Source organism: Saccostrea cucullata, unplaced genomic scaffold, assembly GCF_032062105.1.
Source record: "Saccostrea cucullata isolate Sc308-1 unplaced genomic scaffold, CSIRO_AGI_Scuc_v1 ctg8082, whole genome shotgun sequence".
Taxonomy (NCBI): domain Eukaryota; kingdom Metazoa; phylum Mollusca; class Bivalvia; order Ostreida; family Ostreidae; genus Saccostrea; species Saccostrea cuccullata.
In genome coordinates this window covers 7,501-29,918 of record NW_026927534.1, presented here as the reverse complement: position 1 = coordinate 29,918, position 22,418 = coordinate 7,501, and the positions used below count along the sequence as shown (strand labels likewise).

At 32.5% G+C, this 22,418-nt stretch overlaps 2 protein-coding genes and 1 long non-coding RNA gene across 3 annotated transcripts; 1 reads left to right on the top strand and 2 right to left on the bottom strand.

Annotated features, from left to right (window-relative positions):
* Window positions 1–1,174: 1,174 nt before the first annotated feature.
* LOC134274727 (uncharacterized) lies at window positions 1,175–3,067 on the bottom strand (the record flags this gene model as incomplete). The annotated part of the gene is made up of 4 exons (XM_062756963.1): window positions 2,925–3,067; window positions 2,392–2,602; window positions 1,426–1,559; window positions 1,175–1,316 (listed from the first exon to the last, which is right to left on the bottom strand). Coding segments are annotated over exons 1-4 (560 nt in total), but the record flags the coding sequence as incomplete, so codon positions are not given.
* A 3,812-nt stretch (window positions 3,068–6,879) lies between these two features.
* On the bottom strand, window positions 6,880–9,115 carry LOC134274726 (uncharacterized). The gene is made up of 2 exons (XR_009993705.1): window positions 8,916–9,115; window positions 6,880–6,948 (listed from the first exon to the last, which is right to left on the bottom strand). It is a non-coding gene; the product is annotated as an uncharacterized LOC134274726 (long non-coding RNA).
* Window positions 9,116–20,300: 11,185 nt separating this feature from the next.
* On the top strand, window positions 20,301–20,909 carry LOC134274725 (uncharacterized). Its single transcript, XM_062756961.1, has 2 exons — window positions 20,301–20,464; window positions 20,601–20,909. Exons 1-2 carry the CDS (start codon window positions 20,301–20,303, stop codon window positions 20,770–20,772), a joined length of 336 nt encoding a protein of 111 aa, XP_062612945.1. The 3' UTR covers window positions 20,773–20,909.
* Window positions 20,910–22,418: the final 1,509 nt, after the last annotated feature.

The window sequence follows — 22,418 nt, the reverse complement described above, 5'->3', positions numbered from 1 at the left end:
ACAAAATAACTTTTCATGGGATCAATAAGATGCTAAAGAACCCATTTCAAATCAATAACCATATCGAAATATTTACCGTTTTTAAGTTATAAAGCAAAACATTTCGAGCGCCCTTGGCCCTTAATTTGAGGGACCAGCCCCTTTTAATGATGTCAAATGATAGAGCTTAAAATTATGCACAATATTTGTTCAACATGTCTTAACAAATTATTTTTAGTTTAAAAGATACATCAGGAAATAGATGTCGATTTTTGCGCTTTTAGGCATTCTCATTTTTGACCCCTATCTAGCACCGTTTTGAGCGCAGAAATTGAAAAAGAAAAACCGATGTGCACAACTTCAATTCTTCTAGTATTTAAATGCAGTAGACATTCTGCTCCAGCTTTTGTCGTTTCTGAGCCTTTGTCTGGAAACAAACAGCATCAAATTTTCATTTAAAGGGAAATAACTCAAAAGCGGAAGGGAATTTTTGAAATGTATGAAAACATTTAAATTGAGTTTTGTAACGTCCAAAAACTCTGAAAATTTGAGCAAAATTCGTTAAGAAATGAGCGAGTTACGAGGTCTCAAAGTTGGCGTCTAGGAAAAAAAAAAATAATAGGAATAATCTTAACCATCAGAATCAGCAGAAGGTCTTCCGCCTGAGCGGAAGACCTTAATAAACCAGTCGTAGCAAAATCACTGAACAATATTACATTTAAAATTCGTCCTTGGGGGCATCTGTTCGATAGAATGTTAATGTCAATTGGAATTGGTTTGAGGTATGGACGAACAAGGCAAACATTATGTCTATTTTAAAAGTATACAAGCTTTATTTCTTTCATGAATTTAGCAATAAGAGTTAAGTTCGTAATATTGTAAGGTATGAATTTATTGCATAACGGGCTAACTATCGTTAGAGCCCTGGCATACCCAACACACTCCTTAAGTATATGAATCATATGTGTGATATTACACTGGACGAAATTTTTTTCGGGGAGATACAATCGTCAGGTCATAAAACTGTATTTTAGGGTGTAGTATGTCCTTTCTCCATGACTTTGTTTCCCCAAAAATATGTATTTTCACTCATACTATGAAAAAAATCAAAGAATTGTTTTAATAATTTTTTTTTCAACAAATCTTAATGAAGCACTTTCATTAAGTTAGTAACCAAAATCCTTTTAAAACTTACCCACAGAAAGACTCTTTGGACACATTGTTATTATTTTCTGTGAGATCCTGTCTCGGGAGTCCCATTAGGGTAAGCACTGTCTCAGTATAGTTATCAAGCTTCTTGTTCAGGCTGTTCATACACTGTCGCAAGTTCCTTAGGACTACAATGAAGAACATTGATTTTTGTAATATAAAATTTAAACCTATAAAAAAAAAGGTTATAAATTTTGAACAAACACTCATTTACACGTATTTTGATCAAATACGCACTAGGGTATATAGGATTGATGCAAAGACTTGTTTCTTTTGTCTTGTACATTGACAGGAATACTGTTCGGTCACCACATCCTGGGGAATTTAAAATATCCAACTCGTCCACACAATCAACAAGTTCCTGGACATACCTGTAAACAAGATTGATAAATATCAAAGGTCTAAGAAGGGGCAATTTGCATGTTAGTTAATAAAATATGTTCTTGCAAGAACTACGAACTCTAACTCTTGATTCCCGCCTACATTTTGTACCCATTAAATTCAATTTTAATGGCAATTTGGCCAATAAATCTTTGTTTAATACAAAGAATAGTTCTATATTAATTGATTAATCATTTTATTTCCAGTGCTAGATAGTAAATTATCATGAATTCTAGCTGTTGAAAAAAGGGGGGTAGGCGATATTTTCTGGTGAAATCGAACTTTCAAGAATCACCATATAATAGTCTTAAACATCATAAAATGTATCTCGTATCGTTTCTTATGTTTTACGCAAATAAATAAATCATATATAAATAAATAAAATATAATTATTTAGTTGTAAATAGCTTTAAAATGGGTGAAAAATCAGCATTTTTTTTCGTTTTTTGTCTACAAACATATGTTCCCCCCCCACAAGAAACACAAAAAGCTTTGGCATAAATTTGTTAAATGACAGTCCATATTACCTGTAAAAAGGAATTTTTGTTTCACGGGGGGGAAAGATGTTTTAAAAATATTTTCCGTTTTCCGTTGATTTCTATAGTGAAAAACACAAGTTTAACCACAATTATAGAGTTATCTCTCTTTGGTATCCCAAATAAGTAACGTTTTATGAAAATTCATATAAAAATCTATAAAAATTTCGAAAATCGTTCGAATATGTTAACTTTTGAGAATTGACTTAGAGGTAGGCGGGAGAACAATACTTTCGTTCGTGGTTCTTTGCCCAAGTTTACATGAGAACCTTCGCGAAATGCTTACTTGCAATAATCGGTGAAGAAATTTTCTCCAAGGTACATATTTCCTTCATGGTCAGATGCATTCGATGGTTCAGAAAAACAGGCAGACAAGCCAGGGCAACCGTCCTCAATGTGTGTATCGTTTATGTAATCGTATGTAGCATTTAAGATTTCAAAGTCATCCGGTTTTTCTTCATAGATGTCGATATCATCTCGTCTCATCAAAACATTACCTACATGTTCATAAGATAAACAAATTAAAGAAAAAAATTGCAATTTAAAATTGGAATTCTCAAAAAAGGATTGAAATCTCAAAGATAGATATATTTTAAAAGTCTTTGAAAATATTAAAAAATTGATAATAAACTTATTATAACATTATAATTTTTAAAAACTCTTCTAACCTTCAAGAGGAAAACAAATCATACATCTATAACATTGAAACAACTGAATTTATAAGCCTTTAAAATTTCCACTGACAAACTTTCCTTAGCGATCTCATATATGTACAATACTCCGTATTTTAAATCAAAAACTCTCATTCTTTGTGCTTACCCACGGCGTAACCAAAGTATGCCGAACTAATGATAAACAAGACCCAGTAACTAACGAACATCTCTTTGTTCATAACTGTTGTCCGTTTGAGGCATGACTGTTGCAATTTCCAAATGCTGCAATTTATAACTGCAGTAGATTATTAAAATCGTTGAACAAAATTATTCAAATCTAATGATTTTCGACTGCAATTACGATTTATGGAAAGGTCAAAACCTACGAAAATGACAATTTGACTTGGTAACATAAATCCTATCCACTCCTTTTTTAAATTACTGGCGTCTGTTACGATTATTATAGATATATATTTTGTTCGTTGATTCTCTCCTCTCGTTTTAACTTTTTTGGACTAAAAAAATATCATTTGGCGACGATTTTATGGATTTTGAGTTGAACACAATTGTGTCCAAGAATTTGACAGCCCTGGCACCAACCATTTAAAAATTTGGTCAAGGTTGAAGATTTCAAGAGTAGGTCAAGGAAGTTGAAACGTACCCTGAGAAAACATCTTTTCACCAGTAATATCTGAAAAAACTTTAGCTCAAATTATTCAGAAGTTACGGTCAAGGTTTAAAATTTTCCTGAGATAGGTTAAACTCCAAGGCCAGGAGGTCACCTTGAAAATTCCCAAGAAATGTTTTGTCACAAGGAAAATATAAAAAAGTCTAAGCACCAATAATTCTGAAAGAATGGGTAACATTAATTCATTTCAAAAGTATTTATGTGTTGGTACCAAAATTGAAGAAACATCTTGTCACAAGGGGCAACCATATGACATTACCCCCCGCACAATCATTTTCAGGTTAGTGTAAGGTGTTTTCCAAAAGTACGTCACACTACAAGAATACACAGGCAACTTAGCCACATATGATTCTCATATGAGTATCATATGATTCTCATATGATTGGTTTCATATGAGAATCATAGAAAAAGGGCATCATATGTGAATCATATGAAGCAAATCATATGATTTACATATGATCCACATATGTGAATCATATGAAAATAACTACATATGATTTTCATATGAATGATTTAAGTGTGTTTCAAGCCATTTACATATGAGAATCATATGAAAAGAGCGTCATATGTAAATCATATGAAACACTTGTGTGTGTTTCAAGCCATTTACATATGAGAATCATATGAAAAGGACATCATATGTAAATCATATGAAACACTTGTGTGTTCTTTTTCAATATTTTACACATTCTTGTACACATTTAAAAATCAGATATTTCTGCTTTAGATGAAAATTCATTACATTACAATGATCTATCTTCATTGGTTAAATATTTTAAAATATCTTAAAATGCTTACACAACTTTTTTGATAAAATTATTTTCATCAAGAGAAATAACTTATTTTTCACAGTTTACATTCTAAACAAGAAAATATACAAACAAGTCAGTAGCATTTGTCGATACATGTATTTAACATATTCTAACATGAGTACAAATTATAAGATTTCAGCAAAATGATTTAGTAGTTAAACATGTATACTGTACATGTACAAATGAATAACATAATTAGTTCATGTATAAAAATACCATATGACATGAAAGTGTCCAAAGCAAAATTGAAATATCAGCAATAACATTTGTCATATATTCTCTATTGTAAATTTATGAAAAATCAAGTTATTGATTATTCCAGCATACAATAAGAATATGGGAAATTTTCACAGCTCAAATTCAGACAAGATTGTGTACATCCTCCCCATTTCATAATTATTCCATATATTTCCTTGTTTTTTTTCCTTCTGTATCTTTCAATTTTTTCAGTTGTCCTCCCTTTGATCTTCCATGACCATTTTGAAAATCTCTTTGAACTGTACCGTACCAAAAATGAATATCCACCACTTCTCCTCTTCCTGAACAATTTCTTTGTGGCACAGAATGGTCTCTACAAAAAATTTCAAAAGTAAAAATAAAATAATTCTTAAATACTATGAGTTATAAAAGTTACTTATGTATAATCAGCAAACAAATGTATGCCCAGTTCACCAACACTGATATGATACAAGATAAAACTAACGTTATATATGTTATACTAGGTGTTTTGAGGAATCCTATGATGTAATTTGCAAAACAATTACACTATTGAAAGATATGCTTCATAATCATAAAAAGCAATTTTTTGTTATTTTGACAATTAAATTTGGAATGTTCAAACAGTATATATTAATTCAGATTGTCAAAAAATTAAGAAGATTCTGATACAAATACATGTATATTATTTTTGGACAAAAAATACTACAGACAAGTAGACAGTCAGAAAAACAGACATTGTGATTCCAAGATATCCCAAACTTTAGGGAATTAAGACTATAACAAAGTTTATTTAACAGTGTGTAGTTACCTTAACTTTGAAGCAAGCCTTGGATCTTGGGATTTGTTCTTTATCTTATGAGAGGCTGACTGTATATTGAACCTGTAAGACAAATACTCACAGTCTAACACAGTAGATATTTTCTAAGAATACATTTAATTAAAACTTAAACTATTAAAAAGAGAGAGTACACTACAAGTTTGTAGGTTCTCTATAGTCTTAAATATATCTAACATTTAACCCGAAACTATAGGCACGCGCACCATTCACTAGTGTTGGGGGGCAAAATAATTGTCAGTCAATGAATACATAGATGTAAATATTCAATGGATTAGCTAGTTGATGTTCTTTCAACACACATGCACATGTACATGTATTTATTACTGTCACTGTTATAAATTTTTAGTTGAAATTCAAAAATCCAATTTATCCCCCCTCTCCCCAAAAAGTTATTGTATACTATATAGTTTCATACCTTTACAGCCAGCAAAATCTATTCATACTTTGCATATTTTAAGTGCACTAGATTAAAATTATAATGTAGAATAAAATTTCTAGAGTATTGAGTTGAGTTGAATTTATTTTTGATGAAGCCATGCAAACAATGGTGTAGAATTATATAAGAACAAAAAAAAAGAACTTTACATATAATTAATTATTTTTTTTATAACAAATTCTTTTGAATTAATGTACATTTAAATTTATCTTTTGATATATATTATTGAAATTGCAATTTTACTTCAGTATAACAAGGACAGATAAGTGAACACTGTTTCATATGATTCTCATATGATCACCGTTTCATATGATTCTCATATGATCACAGTCAAAACATTCGTATGAATTTTACCTGAGTATAAGAAGGACAAATTAGTGAACATTGTTTCATATGATTCTCATATGATCAGTTTCATATGATTCTCATATGATTATTGTCAGAATATTCATATGATTCTCATATGCAGGATCTTTCATATGAGAATCATATGTATATTACTTCATATGATTTACATATGTGTAATCATATGATTCTCATATGATTTGCCACATATGATTCTCATATGATTGTATATACATACACAGCTAATTGTGCCACGTACGTTTCACGTATGTTAAACGTATGTGACACGTACGTGACTTCACGTACGTTTTCCATGAAAAAGATACCACGTACGTTATACGTATGTTTTCACACGTGTGAATATCATGCGTGTCACGCATGTTAAACGTACGTATTGCCCACCATACGTTACACGTATATTGCACACGTACGTTACTCATACGTTTCACATATGAATAACGTACGTTTAACGTGTGTGTAACATCTGTTTCTCATAACATGTTTAATGGGTTTATTATTTGCATTGCTCATATTGTTAATGTATAAATACCATACAAAAATGTGTCAAACCATGGTTAAACACGTTTTGAACATTTTTTCACATATTGTAAACGTTGCTGAAACAAAAATTACGTGCAATTTAAATATTCAATTCATGCATTTGACATAATTTCTCTCAAAGGCATATTTTCTTTTCATCGTTGAATGATCCACTTTCTGGTTATCCTTCACTTTGAATTTCCTGATCCTTATTCTCTTGAAGCAATCACAACAAAAGACATATTTAGATTTAAGCCAAATTTAATGTTGAGTATGTTAACATCAATTCATTCTTCTCCAGTTCTCTTTTATCTGTAAAGAAAAGAAAATATTAAATGCATGGAATAAGAGAAAACCTATTTTTTCCCCTGAACATTATTATTATCCACATATTAATCTTGGTTGATTCTCTGTAGAACTAAATATAAATACTAAATAATTAATTTTTTAGTATTCATAACTATGATCTTTTACACTATTTTTTTCACTATATCCCCAAATATCTACCTTGTAGTTTTCTTATCTAAAATTCATTACATAGCATTGATTTTTGGGTGAACTCAGAAAAAACTGTACATACTGATACCCCATATGCCAGCTAGCTTATGGTTCAAGTTTCCCAAGTGCAAGTCAAACTCCAAAGTCAAGGTCAAAGGTCAAAGTTGTTGATATCCAAGGACGGACTTGTCACAAAGAGTAAATATGTGAAATATGAAAGCCCTACTACTATCAGCTCAAAAGTTATGATCAAAGTTAGTTTTTTAACAGTGGGTTAAACTAGAAGTAAAAGGTCAAATATTTTAATTTATACCCATTGAAAGGTTTTGTCACAATAAATATACAAGTGAAGTATGAAAGCCCTTGCAACAACTGTTCAAAAGTTAAGGCCAAGATTCAAGTTATGAAACTTTCTTAAAAGTGAATCATACTCCAAGTTCAATTCAAAAGGTTAATTTGGTGTACCAATACAAAAGTATTGTCACTATGAATACCCAGACATTTCAACAGAGCTATAAAATACCATAAGTAGATCATGGTGACCTACTTTTTGGTCGACATTCTCCAAAGATGCCTCAACTGACAAAGTTTAACAATTCTAGGCCAATATAGACTTCTTTTGGTTTTATCTTCCTGATTATCTCCCCTTGTATAAGGTCCAAATCTGTGAAAATTTGACAATGATTGTCCAAGGGGATCTTGAGTTATGACCCACATTCTAACAAGAGGCCCACCTGTGCAATTTGCTAGGAAAAATCACACATCAGATCAGAACTGAAAGTTTGCTTGGGGGGGGGGGGGGGGCTTGAATTTTACCCCCCCCCAGGGGGTCATGATTTGAACAAACTTGTATCTACACTACCTGAGGATGATTCCCTATAAATATCACTAAGCATGGCTTTAAAGTACTTGAAAACAAGATTTTAAAAGGTTTCCCTAGATATTCCTATGTAAAACTTTGATTGGCCATTTTAGCCCCACCCTACCCCCGGGGGTCATGATTTGAACAAACTTGGATCTACACTACCTGAGGATGATTCAACATGAGTTTCATCTTTCCTGGCCTAGTGGTTCTTGAGAAGAAGATTTTTTAAAAATGCCATTAATTTTTTCTAATTCATAATTATCTCCCCTTGGAAAAGGGCCCAGCCCTTCATTTGAACAAACTTGAATCCCCTATACCCAAGGATACTTTGTAGCAAGTTTGACTGAAATTGGCCCAGTGGTTCTTGAGAAGAAGATAAAAATGTGAAAAATTTACAACAACGACAACGCCAACGACAACAACGCACAAATTTTGATCAGAAAAGCTCACTTGAGCCTTTGGCTTAGGTAAGCTAAAAAGTTTATGCACACCACACAAATGGCCGTAGCATTAGCTCTTTGAGCAATTGGCACAGAAGAGCTAAAAACAGTGTACATGTACACCTATATACTGGCTATGAGGACAATAGCTAGTTTATCATCCCCCAAGACAACAACTATTCCCCAAGATGCAGACGAGGGAAATAGTTTTGCTGTTGAGGGAGATGATAAACAAGCTATTTTCCGAATAGTAAGTAAATAGGAGTCTTATTATGGCACCTGATCCCACCTCTGATGTTTCGGGGGTCCGTGTTTGCTCTGCTTTTATTTTGTATAGTTTTATGGACTTTGAGATTGAATACTGTTCGTTATCTCCATTATTAATCCTTCTATTATATACTGAAGCTGACTTAATTATATGTAAGGTCCGATCTGGATAAAACCAGAAGAGTTACGAAATGAAAAATTGAACTTACCTTCTGCATTAATCTTTAGCTTGGCATGGACTCATCTGTTTTTGTTTGTGTTCCAAGTGTATACTTTTTGTCCTTGAGGTTAAAAAAAAACATATGAAAAAAAAAAAAATAAACGACTTTCACATTAAATTTTTCAAAAGTTATTCCCCTTTGCAGGGGCAATCCAGCGTAAGGCCTTGTTTTCCCTCTGTAACCTTACCAAATTTATTGGTCGGTATACGTATTTAAAAAAAAATCTGTAATCAATGAATATCGTTCATTAAGATTTTCATGTTGCCCCAAACTTCGGCAATACAGGTACAGATCTAAATTGTTCAATAACGTTTGAAGATTGAAAATAATAACAGGTAACTTACAAAGGACAAAGTGGGAAAAATGAGAGTTATACCGACAAGGGAGATAACTCTTAGTAGTGTGAAATTCGTCAAACTTGATTGCATTTCAAATTTTACATGAGAAGCTTCAAGTTACATGTACATGTAGTACATTTGTATTTGCAAGTCTAAAAGCAATATGATAAGAAAATTTTATTCCTTTTTAAAAGTATTACCATATATTCAAGATCATACTGGTTAAACTTTAATAATCTGTTTTGGAGTCCATTCTAGGCATATAGGTGTTTACAAAGATGAGCTTCAGTCACCATCCTGGAATGCATATCTAAAATCACATAAAAATTCTCAATCTCAAACACAATTTATATTTCATAAGGATTAAAAGGGCACATATGTAAATCAAAACTGTTACACCATTATTGCACTCAAAGATAATAATTTCCTTTACCATTAACCCTCTTAGTGCCAGAGGGGTCATATATGGGCTCTACCCACTGGCTGCCACAGGGGTCATATATGTCCCATCAAAACTATTTTATTTATTAAGTTTTGATCTATGCAAGATTTAAGTTCATTATTCAAGAATTTATTCTTAAGCATTTTTTTGCTTCAAATTATAAAAATTGTATATCAAATATCTTGTATCCGTGCACATAATATTATACTGAAGTAGGCTACAACTGTAATACGTTGACGACGTAAAAGTCGCATTGATGACGTCAAAAACGTCACAATAGGTAATGGTCTATAAGTTATAAAGGTAATGAATAAAACAACTATTGAACTCTCTTTCTTATTAAATAACTATAGATTCACTTTGAGAACTACAATGTATATAAAAAAATGTATAAATTAAAATAAATATTAGCGAGAAATATGATTATGACTTCATAAATATATCATTCTATATTTCAAGGGAAGACTTGAAATTTATCCTTGTTAGCAATAAAAAAAGTATCATTATTTGCAAAGTATGATCAGAATACTAGAATTGTCTTTTTCCCCCAATAGAAAAACTAATAAAATTTAAGATGTTTCCCTTTTGTGTTATTGAAGGGCTAAAAATTTGATCCCCGGGGAGGGGGGTGGGGGGGTGATAAGAATTTGGAATGAAACATTTTGCCTTTGAAAATTTTGCATGTATGTATCTCTTCTCCACTAATAGGAATTATGAAAAGTTTTCTATAAGAAAAAGAAAACATTTTTTAAAAAACTGTCCCTTAGAAATATATATTCTGTCCTGGAAGGGTATTAGAATATTATTTAAACAATCTGACTCAAGAAAATCATACTACAACGCCCCCCATCCCCCAAGAATGTTAGTTTTCAAAGGTAAATTTCATAAATATAATAAAGAACGCGTTTCGTGACTGACTGAAATTTTGAATTGACAGAAGTCTAGGATTGCTTAATGCTGGAGGCCAGAACAGGAAAATTAGATTATGAATATTTATCTGATTAGAAATCAATCAGAAAACATTTATGTATATTTTGTGAAAAAAAATCTACTCTAACTCCTTGCGTCGGATGCAAAAATAATTTTAAATCAAAGTACTGAAAGTACTGTTAGACGGAGGCTTCATGTATGAGAGAACACAAAAGAAATATATGTGTCATACATTGCTGCAAAGAATATTATGAGAAATAATGTGTAGTTTTTTTTTTTCAATTAAACATTTTTTTTAAAGAATACTCCAATATTCATGAGGTTTTTGGGATATTATAATTTCATCTTTGTAATGTAAACTTCGCCTTGATTAAAGTTCACTGTTGTTTAGATGAGATACTTTCAATATTAAACCTTTCAACGTAAGAAACAGTAATTGACTAGGCCTGGTTGACATATAACTTAGACGGGCTAACTTTTTATCCCAGTCTCATTTAAGGAATACATAGTGGAAAAGTGAGACTGAGATCAAAAGTGAGCTTGTCTAAGTTTTATGTCAACCAGGCCCGGTTTGATGAATGTAGGTTTAGTATGTTCTAGTCATGAGCCCAATGGCGGAATTAAAAGGGGCCCCTGGCCCTCTCCCTTTTGAGTCCTAAATACGCAATATTTGATAAATGAGTGTTTTAATTATGGCTGTGGGCCCCTTCCCTGACCTCAAACTGGTCCCCCTATTTCAGAATTTCTGGATTCAGCACTAGGCCTCAGCCTGTCAGGAGTCTCCATATTTCAAGATATCTTATTTATAGGTCACAGAGACCTACTGTTAACATAATTATGACATGTAACAGCTACCAAAATCAAAATTTCTCGGCCTTATTGTAATAATGTTATGATATGAGCTAACATGGAAAAAGAAGCAGCCAGGTAATTGGACATGAACAACTTAATATAGTACAGTTTGTCTTAAACCTTTGTGATACAAAATGGGGTGACCTAGCATGAAAGCAACACAGAATTTTCTTTAAGTAATGCAACTTCATTAACATGCAATAAATGTTCGTGCCAGAACACAATTTTTTGAGTGGAATAAAATATACTTTCTTACTTTATGTATACAGAACAATCAAGTTCATAAGACTTGCTATTTCACAAGTTTAAATTGTTTTTGGAGAACTGGAGTATTGCTTACAATAACAAAGATATATCTTGACAAATTTGACAACCAATATTTCTGGAATTATTAAATGTAGTATTTTATCATATGACAGATTAACCCAAAAAATGTCTTTCTTAACTCGTATACCAGTGGAAATGGTTGTCCTTTTCAGTTTATCTGTTTAAAACAATCATTAACAATGAGACATGATTACAAATTACGTAGAGAAAAGTTATAAATATATAACTATGATTTCTGCTTTTCAGTAACTCTGTTAAAACAATCACTTTACCAATGATGTAGGTTAAAAAAAATTGACATGAATACCAATGATCAGAAATACATGTAATCTTGTATATAAAAAATAATTAAAGTTTGGGATGTGAAAGAGGTAAAACACAAGTATCAAATGCAAATAAGGATCAACAATATGACAATAAGACAACTTATTTCAGAAGATATGATTTTTAATTATTAATTAGGATATTATGTGATAAATCAGGTAAATCCTATGAACCAAGATTTGGGTTGTACCCAAGGGTCAAACGTTACAAATGCATTTTGATCTCAATGTCAAAGTTGCCGTTTGTTTCTCTCTTATCTAATGTGAGGGTACCCCAAACACTCAAACCGCTTGTAAAAAAGTGTAAATCTATTTTCATGTGCTTCCTGAAATTATACATAGTATCAAATAATAAAATTCAAAACTAGACTGTTAATATTCATACATATAAAAATACTATGCATTTGTTTATTCATCGATCCTTGTCAGATTAAAAAACTCCATGAAACCTATTGATGCAAGCGTCAAAAATCGGCCGCAAACCAATTTATCGGTCCTTTCAAAAAGAAATTAGAAAAGGAATGAAAATGAGATTACAAACAACAATCAAGCACAAAAAATTCCATTAAAACTGAAATGCTTGATCTATTATTAAAATATCTTATATTATACCTGCGACATAAAACATATGCATGCGACATAGCAGGATTTTCTTCAATACATAATACAGGTACATCTGCGTCTCCACACGTAGTTTGATACACAGGCGAGTTCTGGTGGAAGTTTTTACAATTAAATATAAAACTAAAGTTTAAACTTATCTGTAACTAGAGATAGTTTTTACTTTAATAAAAGAAGCAATTGATAAGTGGGGTTCCTCGATCACTCTCCGCGGATGTTAAAGCCCCCCCCCCAACTCCCTCTAGATCCGCCACTTAATTTCTTCTCGTTCTAACCGGCGGGAAAAGGCTCAGCATATTGTAAAACATGCTTTATCATCGTCTGTTGGAACAAAATCTCCTAATATTCTGTCTGATAAAAAATTAATAGTAAATCACATTTTTTTTACATATTCCGTAGGAAATGTATTTATATACACGTCATTTAAAAAAATATTAGACAAATCCTGTTTATTTAGAAAAAGTAGAACTGTTTGTTTATACGTGTATGTGACGCGATCTTTGTTTTAGACTATGCCTATCCTTGCGGTCGGTGTAACGCCGAGTCGCTCTAAATATAGAATTCTCAAGGTAATGAAAACAATTCCACCGATAGATGGTGCTTGGGAAATCTTTCCTGTTTACATTCCATGGGCAAGACAATCCCTATACACGGAGGCTGTCATACAGCCTCCGTCTAAAAATGGATCGAATAGTAGAAAAACCCAATCAGGAGTACTACAAGTGGATCTTATTACCCATGGACATCGATTTAAAAAAAAAAACAAACAAACAAAAAGTGTATGTTTAGATATTGTTCATCTTCAACATGTTCAATAAATTGTTGATTATCATGAAGAAAAAGAGTAAAAGATTTCGCCTCACCGACCATTGTTACTTATACTTGTAGGTAAATCTGTTTATGTGTGACGCTTCTGATTTCTTTATTTCTTTAGCTCCAATATAAGACAATATTACAGTCACTGTGGATTAGCTACTATTTGCAAGCGTGTACGTCAAAGCATTCACATTTACATCCCCCTTAGAAAGGACAAAAAAGGAAAAAGAGAAAAATGTTTTTTAATACATTTGTTTCAGTATATTCAAATATAAATTCAAGATTTTACATTATCCACACACTGTACACTCTGGGACACAATCAAAGACTCCTTAATGTTGTCAATCCCCCCCCCCCCCCCCCGCATTGTAGTACCTGTTAATGCTGCTCCAGACCCCTTTGCTTGAGTCAGAAAATCATCTACATTATCTTTGCCCAGTTATACCACTGAAATAAACATATACAACCAACCTGTTAATTTTTTAAACACTTCATGCAAGTAAATTAAAATTTAATTATAAAGATTAAAATTTTCATTTTAAAAAATACCCTGCTTAAAATCTGCAATCAATTTTGAACAGAATGATTGTATTAGCAAAATTTGACAGTCATGTAGATTTCTAAAAGTTGGTCCATCGTAAACCACATGCCTAGATCAGATAATAAATCTATTATCATATCATGGCATAAGAAGGGACATACAGTAATTAATTTTATTTTTTTTAATCCTTAAAAGCAATCAAAATAAGTAAAAGAACAAAAGTTTTTGTTGTTGTTTTTTGGTTTTTTTTTAAATTTAAATAGGCCTATTGCTGAGCATTTCAGTGTAAAATCTATAGAAAGCAATGCAAGTTTTTTTTTGGAGGGGGGGGGGGTTGCAAATATTTTTATAGTAGGACTATCAAATAGACACTACTTTCAAGTATCAAGCTAAGAAGTTATCTACAGAGTTTATTTATGTTTTCACTGAGGGAGCTTAAGCATAAAGTGAGCATATACTTATTATGTTTACACGGTTAAATACATATCGACAAAATTGGGGGGGGGGGGGGGGGGGTACGGTCCCAAAAGCCACCCCTTCCGGTTCCTACGGCCAAAACAAAGATGAACTCTATATGCACCTGGAGCAATTTCCCAAATAAATAGAATGTTCCGAAAATAAAAATTCATTGGCGTTTAGAACTTCTTAGTTACATTCAGGTTAATGTACTTGTAATGCTAAAATGTTACTGAAGTATTAAAGTACTTTGAATTAGGTTTCATTCACAAACCAAAAGAAAACTTGTAAATGTTATTACATGATTGCATATTTATCCCCCCCACAAGTATTTGTAACAACTGTGTGTGTGTGTGTGGTTTGCTATAGTCCCCTTTCCCCGCTTTTCGGCTAAATCTGCGTCTTTTTAAATACTTTTTGTGTTGCCTGTAGAGCAGAGCGGCACTTAGGGATCATTTTACACAGTGTCTGTCTGTCCGTCTGTCACACCTTGTACTAGTACTTCGAGAACTATAAGTATATGGATTTCATATTTTGCACATATATATAGCTTCTTTGAACTTGACCTTTGACCTACTTTCTGAAATGGCTGACAGTGCCGATGTACAATTTTTTTTACAAGTACGAGGTAAGTCTATATGCTACTTGTATTTAACATGCAGATTGTTTGTTATAAAACTGTTTTAAAATATATCAGCATTACAGTCCACTTGACCTTTGACTTACTTTGCGAAATAAAGTCTCTTTTGGATTCTTTCAATTACGTATTAATTAATTGATAAATAATTATTTATAACATAGGCGTCGGAACCGGGAAGGGGGGGTGGCTTAAGTTAGCGCCCCTCCCCCTCTTTCAACATGTACATGTACGTTCTACTTTGGGTCAAAAAAGTGTTTATAAAAAATGGTACTGTAAGACGTTCGATCCTACCCCCTACCCCCCACCTCGCCGAAATAGGATTTTTTTTTTCGCTTGTCATGGTTTTTGCAGTTCTTGAAATTTTTATGCGCCCGAATTTATTCGGGGCGTATATTGTTTTTGTCCAGTCTGTCTGTTTGTATGTTTATCTGTCTGTTGTCAACTTTAACCTTCGCCATAACTTTTGAACCGTGAGAGACAGAGACTTCGTATTTGGTATGCATACTCCATTAATTAAACACTTTCAACTGACATCAAGGTCACTGACCCTTTGACCTTGACTGTAACCTAAATGCTAAATATAGCTTTCTCGAACTTTCGCCATAACTTTTTAACCATAGGAAATAGTGACTTTATATTTGGTATGCATACTCCATTAATTAAGTGCTTTCAATTAAATGACACAAAGGACAATGATCGTGTGACCTTGACTGTGACCTATTCGCTAAGAATTGTTTTTTAGAACTTTGTTAATTGCCGCCGGGCGCATAGTGTTTCACAAACGCATCTTGTTTTCTCTCTTTCACTCACCCCCACCCCCAAATTTTACGATCCGTAGATCGTTTTTTTCCTTTTTTGCATAAACTATACATACACGAGAAATTGAAAAGCTGACCACTCTTAGATTTACTTACATCTTTAATGAAGCTAAAAACAGGCAACACATGGTGTTCCTTGGAACATTTTAGTTTTGAAATTACTGGTCACATACATGTATGACATTTTCTTGATTTTCTGCATTTGAAATCGTAAAAAAATATGCTAATTTTGAATTCGATTTTCAGCAAAAACGATAATCAATGTAAATAACTTAATAATGAATTTTTAGTGTTTTTCTTTAATTTTGTTTGTTTTGGGGTGTTTGTTTTTAAGAATTCGATCTTAATAATTTAAAACTATATAAAGACGTAGTGTTAATAAACGTAAGAGTTACCGTAATATCTTTTGTATTCCAGATAGTGTTGATTGTAAAGAAAACGTGCATATATTTTGTCTAAAAACCTCTTTTCGATAAGCGAAGACGGGGGCTTATTTCCAGAACGTTTCCTTAGCAAAATTCAATAAATTAGTGTTGAATTTATAATTAAAATACTTTTTATTAATAGTACTCATTCTCTTTTCCGAATATTTATGAGTAGTAATTTTAGACAGCGTAAAACAAAACAAGAAACAATCTGTTTATTGTTAAAAACGTTTACACTGTATATTTTTCATATCCTTTTACATAAGAATCTTTGCGAAATTACGCGGATTTTTTTTACTGTGACGTAATACTAGCAAAGGAGCTGACGTCATTAAATCAGAATTGAAATGTCACTGTGTTCGTTATTTGTAAAATCATTACAATCAAAAATTATCTTTAGGATGTTGCTTATCATTAAAAGAATATTCAATGCATTCTGATACTTGACATGTAAGCAAAAGTTCTGGCGTATCGACTGCACAAATTAGACACAGTTCTGGCAGTAAGAGGGTTAAATGTGATGTTTTAAATACTGTAAAAAGAAATAAATTCAGTGAGTGGAACTTTACATCAAATTGTTGTTGTTTCTTCTTTTTTTTTTTTTTTTCATATTATTTGTTATGTTAAAAACATTTTAAATAAATACTTAATTGTTATAACAGTATTGTTAAACTTCACCTGCATTTTGATATAACGTGCCCGTGTTGATGGATCCATACACCTGGGTGCTGACCAAGACAGCTCACTGGCTCAACATCTTGAACATGGTCAATATTTTCTGTTTTTGGTAACCCACGTCTCCATTATGTAAAACACTGAAAAAAAAACATCCCCCTTAGTTTACATGCAACACACAGTCATAAAGTAATTAAATAATTGTTGATTTTATGCATTTCTCACCTTTAGCTAGGCCCTAGAACTTACAGACGTCAGACTTCTCTTTCCAGTGACGTCACTGGTAACGTACATGTAATACATAAATGGAGGCTGGAAAATTCCGGAAGGTATATTTTATAAGTTTTATACGGGCGGTACCTACTGTATATTTGATAATTATCTAGATGAATCATTTACTCCCTTTTGAGATTTGTTGTGAAATTATCGTGAATTTCTTTCTTTTTTTTTTTGCTCTTGAATTCGGATTGATTATATCTACCGATGACCGAGTTCAATTTTAAGTGCTTCTGCCGATATCCGATACATATGACGAGATTGATTGGAAAACTTTTTATGTAAACTTTGTTAACTGTTTTTAGAGTAAATTTTAAACCAATGCGAACTGATAACATTATTCCAGATATGAAAGTGGACGTAAGGCCATAAGGTAAACAATGTGAAATAAAATGAAACATTAAATACGCACACGACAAGTCAACAACGCACGCACATGAATGCTTCAGCAGTGTTCAGTTGTGATTGGGTTTAACCAAATATCATAATAATGTTTAATTATGTCAAAAAAGATATTTTAGATTTTAAAATATTATAATTATTAAAATACATGCAACTTCTGATCTAAGGACCCGTTATACATGTTATAAGAAGGATTTTATAGATGGTCATATCACTATGATTGCTCTTCTTCCTGAATAACAGGTTAAGCCCTAAGTGCCTATTGATTGTTATGTTAAATAATATCTTGATTAGGCCTAGTTCTCCAAAACTTAAACTATTAAGGAAAAATAGTTAGTTGTGGAAGTCAGCCATACCTTTATACAAAATGTTCCTGTATTTTAAGTGAAATTATGTAGTCCCTAGCAACAATAAATGTTTAACACATTGGATTTTTTTCTCTTTATAGCAAAAACTAAATTATAATTTGATTAAAAAAATAAATTTGAAATAAAATAAAAAGGATTAGATTTATAGTCAACCAACATTTAACATACATGTATGTAATAATATGAATTTACAAAATATACAGCCTTCTCATTCTCAAACATAGGTTTTCACACACATGTAAAACACCTTTTGCCTGATAATACACATACTATATTCATCAACATATGTAATGAGAGCTTTAGAATACAAGTAAACCATAATTTATTTATGTACATTAGTATATTTAATGTGTGGTTTATAATGCACATAAACTATATATATATACATGACATTTGTGCTTTATAAAACACATGTAAACCATGAGTTCATTAACGTACGTGTAACATGTGGTTGACTATACACATGTAAACCATGTGTTCATTAACGTACGTGTAACATGTGGTTGACTATACACATGTAAACCATATGTTAATTAACGTACGTGTAACATGTGGTTGACAATATACATGTAAACCGTACGTTTATTAACGTACGTGTAACGTATGGTTGCACATAACATATGTTACACGTACGTTTCACGTACGTAACACATACGTGTATTCCAAACATACGTTTAACGTACGTTATGTGAAACGTATGTAGTCACACATATGTTATACGTACGTTGTACCACATACGTGAAACGTATGTTTGTAATACACGTATGTGATACGTACATTTCACATACGTGAAACGTATGTTTGTAATACACGTATGTGATACGTACGTGGCACAATTAGCTGTGTATGATTCATATATGATCCACATATGATCCTCATATGAATGGCAATGCATATGTGGATCATATGTGGCTAAATTGCCTATGTATGATTAGGTCATTCAAAATACCAGTAATTTATATATGGAAAATGTAATTAAAATGCAGCATTCAAAGATGAAATTGATTTTTTGAAGCCATTTTATTTCAGTGTAACTCTACACCATAGCTAAAAGTATTGATCATGCATCAGATGATCACACTCAAAATTGGATTTGATTTAATATTTAAATGAGTGAATAGCTTAATTTCTTTTATAAACAGCCCTTTACTACGTACATGCAAGCCCTATCAAACCATTTATAACTCTTGCCTTTAATCAAGTTAATACGTCAGTATAAATCATAAATACATGAAGGTGTTCATCAATGAGGAAACATTTTACTGTAATAATCATTAATGGGACTTACTTGCAGGTGAAATCATTAGATTTCGTGGTGGCTCAGTGTTCATTGAATTCGAGGTACACTCCATCCATGAATTACATCCTCCACAAATAACGGTTACAAAGTGTTAAATATGCTAACTGTAGGTTCAACACACAAAATAACCTCCCCACGAATCTGTAAAATTGAATTAATGCCCGAAAATTGTCCCCATGAATTTTCATGATTCCTCAGTAAGTAATATACTTAATTAGCAATCATGAAAATATTAATGACTCAAACTGTGAAAATGTCATATCATGTGGTGACTTTATCCTCGTATTGAATATAACATTAGTATATTTATAATTATCCCGCTTCAGACAAATTTGTAGACAATTGATTGGATGAGAACTCATCACATGACGCCCTGAAATTTTCAATATTACGTCTCCGAGTAGGGGGTGTATTAAAAATCGGGCACGCGATTCTGTTCGTAACGAAGCTAGGGTAAACAAACATGGCGGCTAATAAACGGTTCGCGCAGACGACCGAGCAAGAACTTGAAGAAAAAAGAATCAAACTTAATTCCAGGAACACAATTAAGTGCAACAATAAGGCTGCAAATACTTTAAGAGATTACTTAAAGGAAAAAACGCAGGATACAGCATTTGAACAGTTTGATGAGGTCCAGTTGAATGAGGTGTGAGGACATTTTCACATCGATGCTCGGAAGCCAAACGGGGAGAAATATAAAACAACCTCTCTTGAGAATATTCGCCATGGACTAAACAGGTTTTTAAGATCTCCTCCTCATAATAAGTCCTTTGATATAATTAAGGACAGCGCATTTAAGGATGCTAATCAAAACTTCAAGGCAATGATGGCAGAACTGAAGAGAGAGGGACTGGGGACTATTACACACCACCCCGTAATTGACGAATCAGACAGGACGAAATTATACACGTCTATATACCTAAACCCAGCAACACCTAGTGGACTATTCAACAAGGTTCACTTTGACATCAGATTATACTTTTTCAGGTTAGTACATTGTATTAAAATCTTCACTGCAGGTAATTTGTTAAGGTTTTATTCACTGATTTAACTTTTGTTATGACTAATGCTCATCAAATACAGAATACCGGTAACTTATGTTGACATAAATTTCTTGTTTCAGAAGGGGCTGTGAGAATATCACAGATATGACAAAAAACACTTTTGTTATACGAAAGGATCTTAAGACAGGCTTACGATTTGTTACCAAGGATTTGGACGAAATGACCAAGAATCACAGGGAATGTGATAAAGAAAACATCTCGCCAATAATGCCTGAGACATCAGATAAATAAATTTTGGATTTAATAAAATAGAATAGTTCAGTTTTATTTTTTTTAAAAGAATGCTTTTTTAAATTTATATATATGAGATTTAATGTGATATACTATAATACAAGTTTAATTTATTACACTTAGGTTCACCTTATTGTCCAGTGACAAGTTTCCAGACGTATATGGACAAGTTACACCCAGAACTTGACCGTCTTTGGCAGCGTCCCTTAAATTCCTACACAGATACAATGTCCGTGTGGTTCGGAAAAGTGTGGTTCGGTGCCAAAATGCTTACATCTTTTATGTCCGATCTCAGCAGAAAATGCAATCTTTCAAAGATATACACAAATCATTCCATTCGTGCGACTGGAGCTACAATGTTATCAAAAGGGATGTATGGCCCATCGCAGATTATGGCCGTCACTGGTCATAAATCTGTCCAGTCCTTAACAGTGTACCAAAGAGTTGATGAGGATGAGAAGTTAAAGATGGGACAGAGCATCTCTGAAGCACTACTGCCTAGTGCTCAGAATCAACTCTGCCTACCCTCTTCCAGCAATCCTGGACCCCAACTTGCTTTGCCGTGTACTAGTGCTGTGGGATCCCAACTTGCTCTGCCATCTACTAGTGCTGTGGGTCCCCAACTTGCCTTGCCACCTGCTAACACTCATGATGCCCAACTTACCTTACCAGCTGCATCAAATTCTGCTTCCAGTGATGTTCTTGAAGGAATTAACTTCAATGACTTGTTTGATAACTTTTTTTCTAATACAAATGTTTCAAATATAGCAATGCAATCTAGTCAAAAAAACCCTACAATTTTCAACATCTGCCAGTTTTCGTTCAATTTCAATATTGATAAATAGTGTGTCATCATGTAATTAATTGACACTGTCATCATTGAAATACAGTTACCTTTGCAAAACTACATTCATGTGTTCTTTGTTTAGTGTGCTAATATCATAAATTGATTTTCTGATGGTATTTAATATATAAATATGTAAAGGTCTTCAACGGGATAAATTCGTTACACAGTCAGTTAGTGACCTAATACGTATTCATACAGGGTCTGAAATGGAAATCCGTATTGGGCGAGGCGAAGCATGTATAAACAACAAGTTTGTGTTAGTGTTATATAAAATGCCAGTCCTCAATGAATGCAAATTCATGTATCATGAATGCTTGACCTTAACTTCAAAACAAACAGCAGTTGCAGAAAAAGTTTTTCATTAATTAATCTCTCTCATCATTTTCTTCTAAAGTTACAATAAGAACTTTTTCAGTATTAATATAAGAATGGTTTTTTTAATCCAACTACCTTAAAAGTTAATATTATTCTTGAATTTACATAAAGGGGAAAAGATATGCCTTATTTAATCTATTTCTTGACTTTAGAATTTAATAAAATCATAACTTATTATGTAGGTATTTTAACCAAAATAAAGTATAAACATTTATATCTAAATCCACATTTCAGAGTGTTCATAGCATTCCAAATTGACTGAACTTCAAAACAAACTTGACTTGCAGACAGAGGTGGTAATTAATCTCAATGTGACCGATAAAGATAATGCTTTGGATTTTCTTCAGGAGGAAAGCTAATTAATCTCAAGGGACTCATAACAGCATTCAGTTTACAATGGAAACATCTTCAGCAGTTATCTCTC

Coding starts and splice junctions, on each gene's coding strand:
- LOC134274725 (XM_062756961.1), top strand. CDS start 20,301: ATGATGGCAGAACTGAAGAGAGAGGGACTGGGGACTATTACACACCAC. Junction 20,465..20,600: donor ATCAGATTATACTTTTTCAG/GTTAGTACATTG, acceptor TTCTTGTTTCAG/AAGGGGCTGTGAGAATATCA.